This window comes from Macrobrachium nipponense, chromosome 27 (assembly GCF_015104395.2).
Source record: "Macrobrachium nipponense isolate FS-2020 chromosome 27, ASM1510439v2, whole genome shotgun sequence".
In the NCBI taxonomy this organism is placed as follows: Eukaryota; Metazoa; Arthropoda; class Malacostraca; order Decapoda; family Palaemonidae; genus Macrobrachium; species Macrobrachium nipponense.
Window position 1 is genome coordinate 3,413,808 of NC_087216.1, and position 16,566 is coordinate 3,430,373.

At 39.2% G+C, this 16,566-nt stretch overlaps 1 protein-coding gene across 13 annotated transcripts in view; it reads left to right on the forward strand.

Annotated features, from left to right (window-relative positions):
• Positions 1–16,566, forward strand: part of LOC135200757 (homeobox protein cut-like) — a 504,978-nt gene that overhangs the window by 222,219 nt on the left and 266,193 nt on the right. For 11 of the 13 annotated variants that reach the window (XM_064229372.1, XM_064229370.1, XM_064229371.1 and 8 more), the window contains exon 2: positions 4,361–4,669. The exons of the other annotated variants lie outside the window; for them this stretch is intronic. In XM_064229372.1, the coding sequence (XP_064085442.1) occupies positions 4,361–4,669 (309 nt within the window). The remainder of the gene's footprint in view (positions 1–4,360; positions 4,670–16,566) is intronic. 13 annotated transcript variants of the gene reach the window in all.

A 16,566-nucleotide genomic window follows, 5' to 3' on the forward strand; every position in this document is an offset into this window, starting at 1 on the left:
CCCCCATCAGTAGGATACGGGCATTGGCATCGTATACTCGATGCCCTTGATGGATGTGGATGATATAAAGGAGATGAGGTAGAAAGTGATATGTATGAAGGCCAAATGGCAAAGGGTGGACCTCATTGGAGAGCGTTTAGGTGCAGAGGCCAGTCACCCAGACCACCTCCTCCCCCTCTTCCTTCTCCACCTCCGCCCCCACCTCCTCCCCCTCCCCCGTAGTTTTCCTCCACTTTGATTAATGAGTCAGCACAGCTCTTCGTCCTCATTCGTTATCATCATTATTTTTATCATTATCTGAGTCATAGGCCTTGGCTATTTTCTTCTCACCTTACTGGCATTCCATGCGTTCCTCTCTCTCCTCTCTCTCTCTCTCTCTCTCTCTCTCTCTCTCTCTCTTCTGCTGTACATTTCCATTAGCTTATCTTTATCATATTTTTTTTTTACTCGCCAATCCTTTGTATTATGTTATGGTCTGCCGACCATTTTAATTGTAACGTGACAAAATCTCAATCTGTAGGATTCTCTCTCTCTCTCTCTCTCTCTCTCTCTCTCTCTCTCTCTCTCTCTCTCTCTCTCTCTCTCTCTCTCTTCACTTTTTACTTCGTGACAGAGAGTTAGAATCTCAGGCCAACAGGATATTCATAAAATCTGCTTGTTTTCTTTTCTAATCGTCGTCATCTCCACCTTCTTTGTCATCATCAACATCATTTTTGTTTTAACTTTTATCGGCGTCGGCATTCATCCTCATCACTCTCCACAAATCATCACCATTATCTCGGTCCGCCTTCGTCACAAGTCATCACCATTATCTCGGTCCGCACTCTTCAGAAGTCATCACCATTATCGTTGTCAGCTTCGTCTTATCACTGTCAAACTTCATCGCTACAATTAGCTGCTATTTAGCTATCGCTATCTCGACCAGCTTTGTCATCTTTAGCGCTCTCTTAATCAGGGAAAACGTCTTCGGGAGATTAAAATTTGAATGATCGAGTATCGAAACTTTATTTTGAATACTTCGGGAAATCAGGCGAACGAAGAAAAACAAACTTGTGGATATATTTATACACGGGAAGGAATTTAGGGGAAGTGAGAAATGTATGCATAATTGATTACCGAACCGCGTGAACGACGGAGGGAGGATTTTTAAAAACGAGCTTTTTTTTTTCTCTCTTTTCATTTCGATAGAGGGTTTCCCTTCAGTTGGGGAAATATAAATAAAATCAGTGGTGAATGGTATCATTGAGACATTTTGTTAGCGTTGGAATTTCTTTAGAAGAGGAGGATTTAGGATGTGTTCGATTTTAAAGGACAAAATTTAAAAGTCAGGTTGAAAAAGGTCTTACACAATGGAAATTCACGATAATTTGAAGATAAAAATAGGAGGGAGATTGTAGTTATATTCGTGTTAGATTTTTCATGCTTGTAGATACTCATACGAAGTGAACGATTCAGGTAAATATACACCTGGAAGGCGCGATAAGCAGCCGATTGGACTTAGTCGGAAGTGGCTGCTTAAACAAATAATAATAATAATAATAATAATAATAATAATAATAATAATAATAATAATGGAAGGCGCGAATAAAAGCGAAGGAAATAACCGGAAATTAAGAGCCATATCTCGGATGTTATGCCCGATCACCAGTTAATGATACAATGTTTGTGATTTTAAGTGCTTAAGGAGAGAAAGAGGGGCCGGGTTGTTTTCCATAAACAAATATTTGAAGTAAATATATATATATATATATATATATATATATATATATATATATATATATATATATATAATATAAATGGAAGATGGAATTCCATTTATGTGAATTTTAAATTTTGTATAATTTTAAACATTTAGACTCCATAAAAATTTTCTCATCTTCTGTTTTTGACCTGAACACCCAGGATTCTTTATTGCAGTTAAAAACCTCAGAAAATTTAGCTGAAAAATTGGATGTGAAGATTCGACTCCCTTGTCAATGAAGGACCCAGTTGGCTGCTCATCCAATGGCACCAGGGAGGACTTTTATCTCTCTCTCTCTCTCTCTCTCTCTCTCTCTCTCTCTCTCTCTCTCTCATCCGACATGAAGGCCCTCTTGAGGACCTCATGCAGGTGGACAATTGAGTGATTGGAAGGAAGGATTCAAGCATAACGACGCCCAGGAAAGTTGAGGCGGGGAGTCCTTTAGCGTGGTCCAGGATTGTTCCAGGGATGCTCCCTGCCTGGAACTTTCTACCATGGGTGGATTGCTTAAAGAGATTATCTGTTTTTTGTTCTCTAACTTACAGTCTTGCAGCCTCTCTCTTGTTTTCAAGTTAGCATGCAGTTCGCAAATTCCATGACAAAAACATTTATCTCTTGTACGGGTTTTCTTCATGAAAAAAGAATGTCTCCCTTATTTATGTAAAAGGAAGAGTATGTAAGTTGTATATTTATTGAAAAATGAACCTCTTTTCTTTATATTTCTATGGGTCTTAAATGTTATTATTCGACTGTTTTACACTAGTGTGAGTGATAATGCAGCAGTTGCTTTTGATCTGAAGCGCCGCTGACCGCCAGACTTTTAAACTCGAGTGAGTTGGAGGTTTTGTGAAAAGATGAAAAGAACAAGAAAACCTCAAAATAGATCTTAAACGCACGACCGATTTCGAGGAACGTTTCAAGCGTAATATAAAGCTGTTTTCTCCTCCCTTTGAGACCAGTCACAGGTGATGGGAACTGACCCTTAGGTGGCGGAGATCAGAAAGAGAGAAAAAAAGGGACGGAGAAAGGGGATGGGTTGTGGAAGCGATGAAAAAGGCAAAGGGGAAGTGTGATGGGAATGTTGGTAGGTTGGTTCAAATAAGCAACGAAGAGCAGAAACAATAAGAACTCGGACTCTCCTGAGAATCGTCAGAAAACTCCCGCCCGATTGACTGAGGTCCAGAGGATTGTAAAACCCTTTGAATTCTTTTCGGTGGATCCCGTTGCCTCGAACAAAAATATAAGATCCCTTGGGCCCCAATTGTTAATCAGTTTCACTTAAGGACAAAGAACCACGTTTTTTTTTTCTATGGCTCGTTTGCAATTTCTCATTCCTACAACTTAGGATACCTCTTTTCTCTTCATTTTCCTCTCTTTGTGCCTCCCTTCTCTCTTCAGCGTCTTCAGTACTCATATTCTTGAATTCCACAATGAGTCCGATTTTCTGAAACACTGCTCAACATCAGGAATCTTGCGTAGAGACGAACCCCGTTTTCTATGCGTTGTTTTAGGAGAGAGAAGAAGCTCCTCACAGAGTAAAATGTGAGGTCTCCATTTTGCATTGTTACTCGGTAGCGACGGCGCTGCCGCACACTCCGTTTTTCGCAATTTCTTTTACATTTTCGGTGCAGCTCGGCCACCATCTTAATCAGAAGAACAATTGGCTTCTCGGCTTTTCCGCTGTTTCACATCCAATTTTAGAAGGTCTCGCCCTTGGCCACCCTCCGGAGGACAAGTTGAAGTCTCTCAACAGGGGTGTCCAGCGGTTTAGCCCGAACTTTTCACCGTAATTAAAAAACAACAGAAGCGTTCTGGAAACTAAAGGTACCTTCTGATTGAGGGGCCCTCGTTAGTTTGAATAGGTGCTGGCCGAGGGAGTCGCTCACCTGTGGTGTTTAGCAGTCACAAAAATTTGGAGGGTCAAGAGCTGGGCGAATATTGGAGGATTTCGCTATTTGAAAAGTTGTCATGAAAGCTGACTTCAGCCCTGTTGGATTGGGGTTGAGTCTGCCCCTCTTGATTTGGCTTTTTCGAGCATAACTCTATATTTCAATTTTATGGGTCTCTGATGTTTGTATGTGCACATGGCGTTAGTTATTATAAAGTTTCTCTCTCATAAGTATTGATAATTCTCTCTCTCTCTCTCTCTCTCTCTCTCTCTCTCTCTCTCTCTCTCTATATATAAATAATATAAATTATATATATATATATATTATATATATATATAGATATATATATATATATATATTATATATATATATATTATATTATAGTATGTAGTGTATGTATATATGTATGTGTATGTTGTGTGTGTTTCTGTGGTTGAGAGGATGAAAGATTGAAAAAAAAAACTGTCGATAGTTAAGGAGCAACATAATCATAATTTTATGTTCCTACACATTTTTCTCTGTCTTATATTCCTTAGTATGACAGATAATTCTATAACGATATAGAAAGAGCAGTTTCTTGTTTAAATATCAGTCATCCCGTAATGATCAGTATTTCATCAAACTCCTTACACAACTGACATAGGCGTCTTCTTATGCCTTTCTTGTGCTATTGTTTCCGTGAAGAAGCAGTGCATTCATTCACACGTTTCTTCTCTCTTCTCCTGGACAGAGGGCGACGCTGGCGGAGAACGAAGTCCACACCCTGAAGGAGCAGCTGGAGAGCGTCAAATGCCAAAAAGCTTTAAAGGAGAGCAACAACAACAACCACAGTAACAACAACAACAACAATAATAACAACAACAACAACAATGACATCAACAGCACCAATTCCAATAACATCAACACAACCACAACCACAACCACCACCGCCAATTCGGAGTCTGGCCACGAGGTTGTCGAATCCTCTGAAACTTCTTCCTCAGAGAGGAACGAAAGAGCCACTCCCGTGGAGGAACTGATTCAGTCCAAAGAGAAAGAGGTAAGCCGAGCAGACCCATTTGCAAGTGTTGTTTGTATATGGTGTATGAAATGTGCATTTCATTTTCCTGCCTTTTTTTATTCAAATTTTTATTGCTCGCTGTCGTCTGATTTTTTTTTATTTCGATCTTATTGAAAATTAGATATACATTCTCATTCAAATATTTTTTTTATCTTGATTTACTTATTCTGATCATTACTTCGCTTTGTCTGTGCGTAGATATTTATTGTCTGGTCTCTCAGAATTTATGTGGAGTAAGATAGAGTTCATATGAATATTTTTGAGATGTGGTACGATTTGTACACAAAAGTTTGGTTTAATAACTTTAGAGGTTCTTGCGGAGAGAAACGCTCTGATTATATTATTGTAATGTAGTCAGTATGATCTTTCACTCTCAGTTCTGAATAAGGTGACGATTAGAAAATATTCCGGCAAACAATGCTTGACGGGTGTACCGTGAACTCTAACCATGTTGCACCATAGAATTTTGTTGTTATGTAAACTGAGATGGTGTAAGAAAGCTCATTGCACGAGAATTCCGCCAACTCGGGTTCGCAGCCACTGAAACGGTGTCTCTGCTCCTCCGTCACATTCACAGAGGAAGGGAACAGTACGGAGACACGGCATAGTATGTAGTATCCTTGAAAGCCAATAGATTGTTAAGCCCAATCTCGAAGGATTATTGATACCGATGCCTTGTCCACGGCGTGACTGTTCAGTTTTTTTATAACTCGCAAGGCGTCGATAGAAAGGCGATCATAGTTATTATAATTCTCTTATTCATTCTCACTTTTCATTATCATGGTAATTATTTGGCTCGCTTTTTCATGAATAAAGAGAAGAGTAATTCAATTTGGTTTTTTGATCGTTAGAATCAATAGCTGTGGCCGAGACATGATCTTCACAATCAAAAGGGGTATTAATGATGACGATGATAATGGCGTTCTTAGATACAACATATGATCAGTCATCATACGTTTCCTTTGTGCGTGTTTAATGTTTTTTTTTCAGATTTTGTTTCGTAATTAGCCGATTTCTTTTTTGTCATTATGATGTGTGTGCACACGTACATCTAGCAAAGATTTATTTTTTTTTACAGTGAGGAGTCTTCAGTTAGAGTGGGTTAGAGTGTTAATTCTCAGTAATTCAAATGGGGATGAGATTGGTAGCCAGAAGGCCAGATATATATATATATATATATATATATATATATATATATATATATATATATATATATATATATATATATATATAAATAATATATAATATCTAATTTAATAAAGCAAACAAACACCATGACAGGAGTCGGAGAGATCACAGGTAATGTCATCTGATTGCGCTAGAACCTCCACGAGCAACACGTTGTGAAGAAGAACCTTTCCATGCCATTCGCTTTCCCCCTCAATCTCATCTTTGATTGATCAAGAAATAGCAACGGAAGAAGAATAAAAAGAAGTTTAGATTTCACGCGAGGGGACGATGATGGTGCGGAGGCGGGGGATGGCTGGCTGGCTGGCTGGTTGGTGTGACGAGGCCATTTTGGAAGGACCCGCTTTTGAGTGACATTATAGACAAGCCGAATAATTGATGCTTAAAGTCTGCGATACCTCAAGCCCATCAAACTGATACTGATTGATGTAAATAGAAGGGAATACATGAATATTGATGACTTTGAAAGGGCCGGGATGTAGCAGTCAGTCAGTTGGTTTACCTTTATACAGAGGCGCTCTCTCTGGGGAAAGAGAGAGGACGCTTAATAAAGCGTCTCTACTCTGCATGGAGCTGTCAATTGGCGCTTTCGTTCTCTGCCTCTGCCTTTTTTTCTCTCTCTCTCTCTCTCCTCTCTCTCGTTAAAATTTCATGTTTTATTTACGTTGGCGATCCGTAACGAGGTGATGAAAAACAATAGTTTTTGGCCGTGGTGTTTGTTATTCCGTGAGTTGTTTGCAATGATCTGAGATGTTATGTTTTGGGACAATTTCTGATGCGTTGTGCCGTTGGGAAATAAACGGAACGCTTCATAACGAGTTCATGTTAGGTTATTGTACGCATACACTTTTATATAAATGTGTGTAACGCACAAACACATATATATTATATATGCTTCCAGTATTTCTACCTATTCTTCCAAAGCGTTAGTCAGACCTTATTTGTTTTTCTTTTATTGCGGTACATTTTCTCGTTTTCATCATGTATCTTCTACAGCCCCTCCCCCCGAAAAAAAAAAAACATCGTCCATCCCCTCTTGTTCCATTTTCCTTACTTCCTTCCTCCTGCTCTTCCATCTTCCTGTTCTTCACTCTCTCTCGACCACAACAATTGAGTAACAGAACCGACGGAAGGGAAGTGGAGGAAGAAGGAGAAGAGGCGGCCGGCGGAAAGGAATAAAGAAACATCGGTAACGCTCCATTAAGGATTCTTGAGAGAGCTTTTCGGGGGGGTCCTAACCTAACCCCCGTCCCCCCCCCCCAATCCGGCTCCTGGCCATCCTGCTTCTTCCTTAAGAAAGATACTTTTAGTATTGTCTGCCTTCTCTCTCTCTCAGTCAAGATTTCCAGTCATTCGTCCCACTCTTAATTCATGTGCTGAAACCTCTCTCTCTCTCTCTCTCTCTCTGTCTCTCTCTCTCTCTCTCTTCTCTCCTTACGTACGCTGCGGGTGTGCGTGTGTGTGTGTCAAGATTTCGAGTCTTTTCCTCCCAATCCTAGTTCATGTTCTGAACGTATTTCTCTCTCTCTCTCTCTCTCTCATCTCGCTCTCTCTCTCTCTCTCTCCTCTCTCTCTCTCTCTATGGACATTTATTTGGAGGTTTTCTTCGGGGATATGTTTAGGACAATTTAGTGGTAGAACTTCAGAACAAAGTACTTTCTGGTCTGCGTTTGTAGCTCGTGTTGAGTCTGATGTTTTGCGGGGATGTTTTGTCGTATCTGCGCTGTTTGTATTGAGGCTGCTTTCCCGTTTTCTTGGAACATTTGTAATACTGTTATAACTTGTACGTAAGCAGTGGTTTCAGTCTGTCATATTCCTTGACAGGGCAGCTCATCTCTCTCTCTCTCTTTCTCTCTCTACAAACACATAGACATACATATTACACACGCACAACACACACACACACACACACACACACACACACACACATATATATATATATATATATATATATATATATATATATATATATATATATATATATATATCATTCACCGCATTTAGAAAAAACCCAAATTGTCAAGAAACTGCACACAAAAAAAAGTAGTGGAGGGGGCGGTTGGGGGAGAGGGGGGCGGGGGCGGGGGGGGGGGGGGCGGTGATGGCTGGAGTGAAGCATTTTGGAGGCACATGGAAATTCCTATCTTAAATATTGTGCTTGGGCAGTGCTTGCTAGCAGCAGTAGCGGCCAGCAGCAGCCAATTGGATTAAGTCTCTTCATGCACCGTTAATAAATAAACGGCAGCCGTTTGAAAGATGACAGACTATTGCTAATGACTCTGACGGGGAACGCACTGGAGTGTCTGGGATGCCATTAAAAATTCTGTGTGTGCTCCGAAATGCATTTTTCTTTCAGGACACTTCAGCTGAATAAATTGAATTACGGCGCTCTGTTGTTACTCAACTTTATTCTATAATTTGCATCCCGGAGGGGCAAAAAACAATCACTTGACAATGAAGTTTATGATTTTTAATGCCAATTTAATTTTTTTTTATTTTTCTGGGTTCTTTTTGGGCTTCCTTTTTTAAAAACCGTGGCATTCTGATAAATGGAATTTAAGGTTGCTTTCATATGAGCAATTTTCGTCTTTTATTAAAGTTGGTGGCTGTAAATTTGGGCGTCTTTTTTTTTCCTCTCTTACTTTGTCATTGTATTCATTATCAACGTCAGTAGTATTTGTAACCTTCGTTTCATTGCTATTTTTGTTGCTGTTTTTTACATTATGGTTGATGTCCAGTATCTCTGTCTCTCTGTTTCTCTCTCTTCCTCTCTCCTGCAATTCACTTCTCCTATTTCCAGTTCAGAATTTTTCCTATTCCTTCATCTTTCTCCTCCCTAGAACCGAAATGAACCGTGCATTGAACCATTTTCTGGACCGCTTGATACGCGGGGGAGAGAGAGAGAGAGAGAGAGAGAGAGAGAGAGAGAGAGAGAGAGAGAGAGAGAAAGCAAACAGCTTCGTCCAGAGGAAATAAACACTATCGACAATTTTCGCTTAAAAGCCAGGTCCGCTTGGAGGAAGTTAATGTATCTGTCACTTTTGTTAATTTGGAGCCTAATGGCGGAAGATCTTTGATGTCCGAGAGAGAGAGAGAGAGAGAGAGAGAGAGAGAGAGAGAGAGAGAGAGAGAGAGAGAGAGAGGGTGGGCGGGGGGGACTTGTGATTTACTCGACTTGTAAATCCAACTATTAGGTTCAAATAGTTTGCCTTGTCTGTCCACGTGTTCATGTGTTTGTTCTCTAGACAGGAACACTTTCATGTTTGTTTTTTCTCTTGTGTTTTATGTTCCTTCGGAAGGTGACTGCGCTCGTTTTTTTGTACTTCCAATAAATTTATACATTACTTTTATCAATGAAAGCATTCTTTACGCAGAAATATTTATCGGAAATCCATACATGCCGATTATTAAAATATTGAGACATACAAACATTTTTGTGTTCACACACATTATATATATATATATATATATATATATATATATATATATATATTATATATATCATATATATATATATCATACATAATATATATATATATATATATATATATATATATATATATATATATATTTATATATAAAGTTTGTGTATATATATATCTGTACGAGTTAGATTCTGTTGCATTTAAAATGTAGATTTTGAGACATTTTAAATAATAAGCCTATTGTCTACACATATCCGTCACTGATTAGCATTACGGGTAGAACCGACAGATGGCGAGGTTGGCTAGTATAATTGGGGTATTTCTATAATTTTGTCGCTTATTCCTATAATGAACACGAATCGCTCTCTTTTTACCAATGTATAGTGGTCAAGTCGTGGGTGTGATGAGCGGGAGGCCGGTGGTCACTTTTACAACTTATAGAGTTCTTGGAGCGTGTGAGGATTTTTTTTTTTTTCTTTTTTTTTTTTTTTTTTTTTTTTTAACTTGAGGCTTTTAGTGTGAGAAACAGTGACTTGGAAATGGTAGGTTTTGTTGGGACCCATTTGTGTGTGTGTGCGCGCGCGCGCCTGTGTGTGTGTGTGTGTGTGTGTGCATGCTGCTTTGTTTTACCGTTAGACTTACATAGTCATTGCCTATTCCATCCTCATGTCCGGCTCGTAAAGATATTTTGTGAAACAGATGTTCTTAATTACCGACTATATTTGTTTTTATGTGTTTCGAGGATGGCGCATTTTGGGGTCGTGTCTCTGTGGAGAGAGAAGCGTTTGTAGGTAGCGGCGTTTGTTTTCGAAAACCTTATTTGTCGTCAACGTGTATACATCAATATTGGAGGGCCAGACGAAGTATAGTCCTCAGGAGGTAATCTTTTAACACGATAAGAACATTCACGAAATTCCAGCCGTGTAAAACCATTCATATTTATAAGATAAGAAGAACCACTCTCTTTCTCTCTCTCTCTCTCTCTCTCTCTCTCTCTCTCATACACAAGCTTTTTCCCCTGCTGCCGTAAGTCGCACTTTGTTTTGAATTGGGGAAACAGACCACCTTAAACTCCAGAATTTTTCCCCCTCCACAAATTAACTGGTGATCAGAGCTGCCTATTAAAGACGAGAGAGAGAGAGAGAGAGAGAGAGAGAGAGAGAGAGAGAGAGAGAGAGAGAGAGAGAGAATGGTCGATAGCGGTAGAGGGGATAAATTTTTAACATGGCAAGAAATTCACTTTTTATGCACGGCATCTGAAAAATAATTTAGTAAATGTGAACAAAATGAAAAGATGTTATCGGTGGGTGGGATATACTGCAGTGGGCGTCATGGCATAGATAGCGAGGGATATAGTCATCCTTAAAATTATATGATCGCAGGCAGCTCTAGAAGATGAATATTAAAAACTTCGTTGATTTTCATAGTAAGTTTTCTTCTCCCTAACAGTATGTGTCGAGGAAGTCATAATTTGTATGTGCGTTTTCTCGATAAGAGGGATGAGGGGAGACACATACGCGCCCTTCGCCTTTTCGAGAACATATAATAATAACCCGCCGAGGTGATGACAGAGAACGGCTGTTTCTTATACTCCGTAATGTACCGCACTCTGACTGCAGCATCAAGAGTCCGACCATAATACTGCATTCGGGGGAGACCGACGATTTTTTTTTTTTCCTTTTTTTTCAGTTTAGCTATTGTTTCTCCCTCCGCTTTGAAAGAAACGATATTTATTTTATTTGCTTCGCTCTTTTTCAGCTTCTACTCAGGCTTGACGCTCGTTTTTGGAAGTTTTTTATTTTTATTTTTTTTTTTTCTTGGCAATCGAATTGTGCGACATTATGTTGTGAACCGAATACTTAACGCCAACTTTTTTTCCGTTTATTATTATTATTATTATTATTATTAATTATTATTATTATTATTATTATTAATTATTATAACATTCTGATATAACGTGTTGCCAGAACTTTGTTATTTGATCTCATCTTTCGTTAATGATGGATGACTAAAATTATAAATGAAATAGGCCCATAACTCGTTATTTCACTCGTAATTAAAATGATACTCAGGTATTTTATTGCGACTGAAATGTATTTTAGTGTCATTAACATTTTAGTACTGCTTGGTCGCAATGGGAACGGATATCGTAAATTTCCACGGGACAAAGGGCATAATAGTCAGATTTTCATACAGTAAGCATAAGAAATGAGAATTTAACCATTTGACGACTGACAATACCACTCCTTTTATCCTCCATGCATAAATCAGGTATTGAATCGACATTTCGTAATACATGTATAACACAATACATGTATAACAAATATCGTGCTGTCGTTCGTCCGAATGGAATGGTAGCAATCGAAATTTCGTCGGTTGCAGCCTAATGTGGGTCCTCCTCATGGACATTAGCTTCGTCCCTGATTAAAATGGAATGAAGAATCATGTCTGGCCCGGGGCAATATAACCTTAATCGGTGCGGAGCCCCATCGGCCAATAATGACCCCTCCCTCTCTGCTGAAATGAACATTGGTCAACGGTGATATTGGTGGCAGCTGGTATATTATACGCTGCAGCTGGTATCTACAGCGTTGGAATACAGCAAGAGGGAATAGTTGGACTTCACCTCCCCCCCTAACCCCACTCCAACTCCCACACCCCATCCCATGCTGGCATCCCATCCATACGTATATCCCCCTTGCCTTATAGTGCGTCTCTGGCGGGCGTTGTATCTGTCGTGTGGCATTTCTGTTCTGGAGCTGGAAAGAAAGAATATCGTATATAGAGGCCCTTCTCGGATGGCCAAGTCTCAAGGCTCTACTACGTAGGCACGAGGATGGCAGTGTCTATGAATAGCTGTCTTTATATGTTTCTCTCTTATTCACCGTTATACAAGCCGTATTTTGGGTATAAATGTCTTCAACGAGAAGTTCCGTTAACAAGTAAATTGGCCTAATACTTAAAGACAAGAGAATGGTCTATTTATATATATATATATATATATATATATATATATATATATATATATATATATATATATATATATATTTAGTTTTATGGAAAAAATACTGAAAGGAGATGAATCAAATTAAAATTACTATAAAAAAACAAAATTAATATAAATATTCCTGAGGATTCCCATCTAACTTACATCAAGAATTTTAGTTTTAGTTTGTTTGGGGTCTAAGGATACTGAGTCGATATATATATATATATATATATATATATATATATATATATATATATATATATATATATAATATATATATGGATATAGAAATAGGATATATAATTTACAAATGCCAAATGATAATTAATAGATATCTGCGCCCAGAAAGAAATCAACGCTTTTCAGAAAGAAAACTTAAATGAAAAGATAAAGATTTTGATTAGCCCCCAAAAAATTTCTTCCTCGATCACAACTAATGTAGGTTTATCAACTTCAATTCTGTTATCGGCCTCACAAGTGATCTCTCCCCCACGCAAGAAGTTCCACGCATTTAGGGTCCGTAATGAATCTCTCTCTCTCTCTCTCTCTCTCTCTCTCTCTCTCTCTCTCTCTCTCTGGAGGCAGTCTTCTTGTTCCGTTCCTTTATTCCCCTCACTCACATTCCCTCATTCTGTGGCCCCACCCTAACTCCCCTCTCCTCCCTACCTCTCCCTCTTCTAAAGATTCCCCTAATGTTTCAATGTTTGAGTTCAGATAATAGGGGTTATCCCGCCTCCATGTTAATGGCCGCAGCCCTGGACACTGTCTAGTTCTCCCCTTCATCCATCTCCATCTCTCCCAGCATCGTTCCCTTCTGTGCCTCTGTCCCTCCTTCCTTCAATTCCTTCGCCCTTGGCCTCTTACTCCGCGTACAAATGCCGCCTTTCAATCACTCAAGGAGAGAGAGAGAGAGAGAGAGAGAGAGAGAGAGAGAGAGAGAGAGAGAGAGAGAGAATGTCCGTGTGACTTTGTAGGCAGATGTCTGTGATATTAAAAAAGAAAAAAAAAAAGGTGGCCACTGCGAAGGTTTTCCATTTATAATCTGTCACAACATTCGTTGATTTTCGTTGATTCGTTAGGATTTGTATGAACTCTTCATATTTAGACTAGAAAATACGTTTCGTTTTCTGGTTATGCCGAACATAAGAATAATTAAGTTAGTTCTTAATCAGTTTTAACAGATTTTAAGCATGAAAACTATTAATGATGGGCCTGCATCTTTTGGTGCGTCGATACAATGAAATGAGAGAAATAAGAATTCCCAGGGAACTTAGTTAATTTGTTGAGGAACACAAGGTTAAGATGAATGACTGAATTGCGTGAATAAATCATAAAACTGAAAAAATATCTTTGGACTATTGTGTACATGCTGTACAGACGCCGTGGTAGTATGTTGGTTTTTGTGTATTTTTATGCCTTAGCTGGAGAAACAAACATGCAGTTCGCCTTTTACAGTTAGATTTAATGTTAAAAAGACAGTCGTTTTATGCAAATATTCAACTGAAATAGCCGAGACACACGATGAGAAACATCTATGAATCCGTATGCACAAAAAACTCGTAGGATAACTCAAACTACGCTGTTTATATCCGCTTATGTATCGCTTCTCCCTTCCAACGTGTACATCCCCTCTCGCGGAAAAAAAAAAAGAGAGAAAAAAAAGCGAAGCCAGAGCCAGGAAAAGAGTGCTGCTCCTTCCTGCAATCAAACCAGTCAATAGTGCAGAAAATTAGGAGGCAAAAGTTTATAGCTTTTTGATATTCCTTTGGCGTGTGTTCTGCAAGTACACATATCAGTGGTCACTGGCCTAGTGCTAGAAGGACTGGCAGGTAAGGGAGATACAGAAGAAAAATGAGAAAAAAGTCAAAATGCATTTGTCAGGCAATTTGGAATGTCTTCAGCGGCGCCTTTGACCGAGAAGTTGAAGTTGAAGTTGAGCGATGGTAAAAGACGTAAGGTGATGTTACTAGTGCTGTGGATTCTATAGCTGCTTTTGAATCTTGTCATAGGGGGAAGGTTTATCTCTTATTTTATTATTTGTTACATGAAATACGATGTTTATTTTCTTTACTCAAAATAAGTCATATAGCTTTATTTTATTAACTTGATCATCTTGAATATTCCGATACTGAATAAGTTTCTCTAAGCGATTTTGTGTTATCCTAAGTGGAATTTTTTTTATTGGAAGGATATGAATTTACTATTGCAAGTTTTGGTGATTAAAATAAGAAAACATTACTCTTTGTTAACTCTTCCGTGTTCTCTGTCTCTCTCTCTCTATCTCCCTTTCTCATCTGCACCCTTTCAAGAGAGCCAAGGCATCCCTCATTAAGTTTCAGTAGTATAGGAAATGGAAGATCCATCGGTAGTAATGGTTTCATTATTATGCGCCCACCGACACTGCCTAATGAAAGATCACTGAGCCTTGGCTGATGGCTCTCAGCGCCATCTACATTCCATTCGGCCAACTATTTTTAGTCTCCGCATTGTACGTTTGGAAATTATATTGCTTTCTTCGGGCTGTTTTCATTAGTGAGATGTCTGATGGCTATTTAATGATGGTCGTCGAAACCTTTTTGATAAGGGAAGTGGTTATGTCTCGCTACGGAATATTCAAGCAACTGAAAAGGCTACTGCCACTACTGTTACTACTACTAATTTAAGTTTTACATCCTCTACTATTGATATTATTACCATTCCTCCCGTCTCGACTCCATCCATTCCCCTGAATGATGAGCTATTTTCTCTCCCTTCTCCTTTCGCGGTATGGCACACCCTTCTCGCCCAGATATTACTATTATTACGCTTCACGATGACCAACTTATATATTATATGCTCGTAGGCGGTGGCGACGAAGAGACTTGTCCTTCTGTCCGTCAAGGGGCTATCAGCATCGCCCGATGTACCGATGGACATCTTCAGTTATCGCTTCTTTCACTCGGCCCTCCCTACCCGACCTTACCCTCCCTTCCCTTCCCTTCCCTTCCTCCTCCCTGTCACTTCCTCCTCCCCCTTTTCCCTTCTCTTCCCTCCCCTCTTCCCTTTCCCTAAATAATTAATAATTCCACGGCTCTCCTCGTGCCAATAGGAAGTTTCTCTGGACATTGGTGGGAATGTGGGAAGAACCAAAGTCGAGGTGGAAGAGGATGGGAAGGAGAGAAGGAAGCCTTGAAAGAAAATGGGAAGAGGACGAGGTCGAGGACGACTGCGTAGGTTAAATAGCATCCAGAGTTAAATAAGAGCCACGGAGAGACCTAATAATAATAATGAAGACTGGAAGAAATCCAGGCAAAAATAGGAGGAATCTTAATCAAAGAACAACAAAAGTACGAAGTTTCTGGTTTTCGTAACAAAATGATGGTGAACGTGAAAAACGCATATAGCCTAGTATGTTAAAACGAGGGAGATATGTGGATATGGAAACAAGAAAAACGTTCAATCAAACGCTAGAAGGAATAAGGTAGGGATGATTTTGCGTGTAGTCTCTCTCTCTCTCTCTCTCCTGATTCTCCATAGTCCCCAACCACCGCCCCCCCCCCTCCCCCGGCCCTGACTATACCCCATCTCCTCATCCTTGTACTCCTTCTTGAACATCGTTAATATCTCATGAAAGTAATTGTAACAGACGATGGCTCCTCTGAGTATCTCTCCCAGGCTATATATAACCTGCACCGGTGTTGGTTTTGTGTTGGCTTTCTGCTCTTGTAAATTACTCTGAAACTGACCAATTTTATGCGATCTTTGAATACCATGGTTATATATATATATATATATATATATATATATATATATATATATATATATATATATATGTATGTATGTAGGATGTAGTGTATATATATATATATATATATATATATATATATATATATATATATATATATATATGTGTGTGTGTGTGTGTGTGTGTATGTGTGTTTACCGTAATGATTTTCTCATTTTCCCTCCGCATTACATCCATACTAAGATCCACAAGCTCATTTTTGTTTGCTTTTTTTTTAGAGGTCAAACGTCTACAGCGTTAATAGGTTTGTTTTGAACATCCCCATGAGAAATGTCCGTGACGGACGGGACAGCGAGTCCACCCATTAAGGAGGCTGCTGTTAGCCCATTGATTCGTATAGCTGATTTGCATAATAAATATAGCGCGTTTGTGCAACTTCCGCTGGTCTCTCTCCGCTTACATTCTCTCTCTCTCTCTCTCTCTCTCTCTCTCTCTGATCGTTGTGCCTCATCTTCATTACCATATACTCGTAGACGTCTTTTGTTTCATT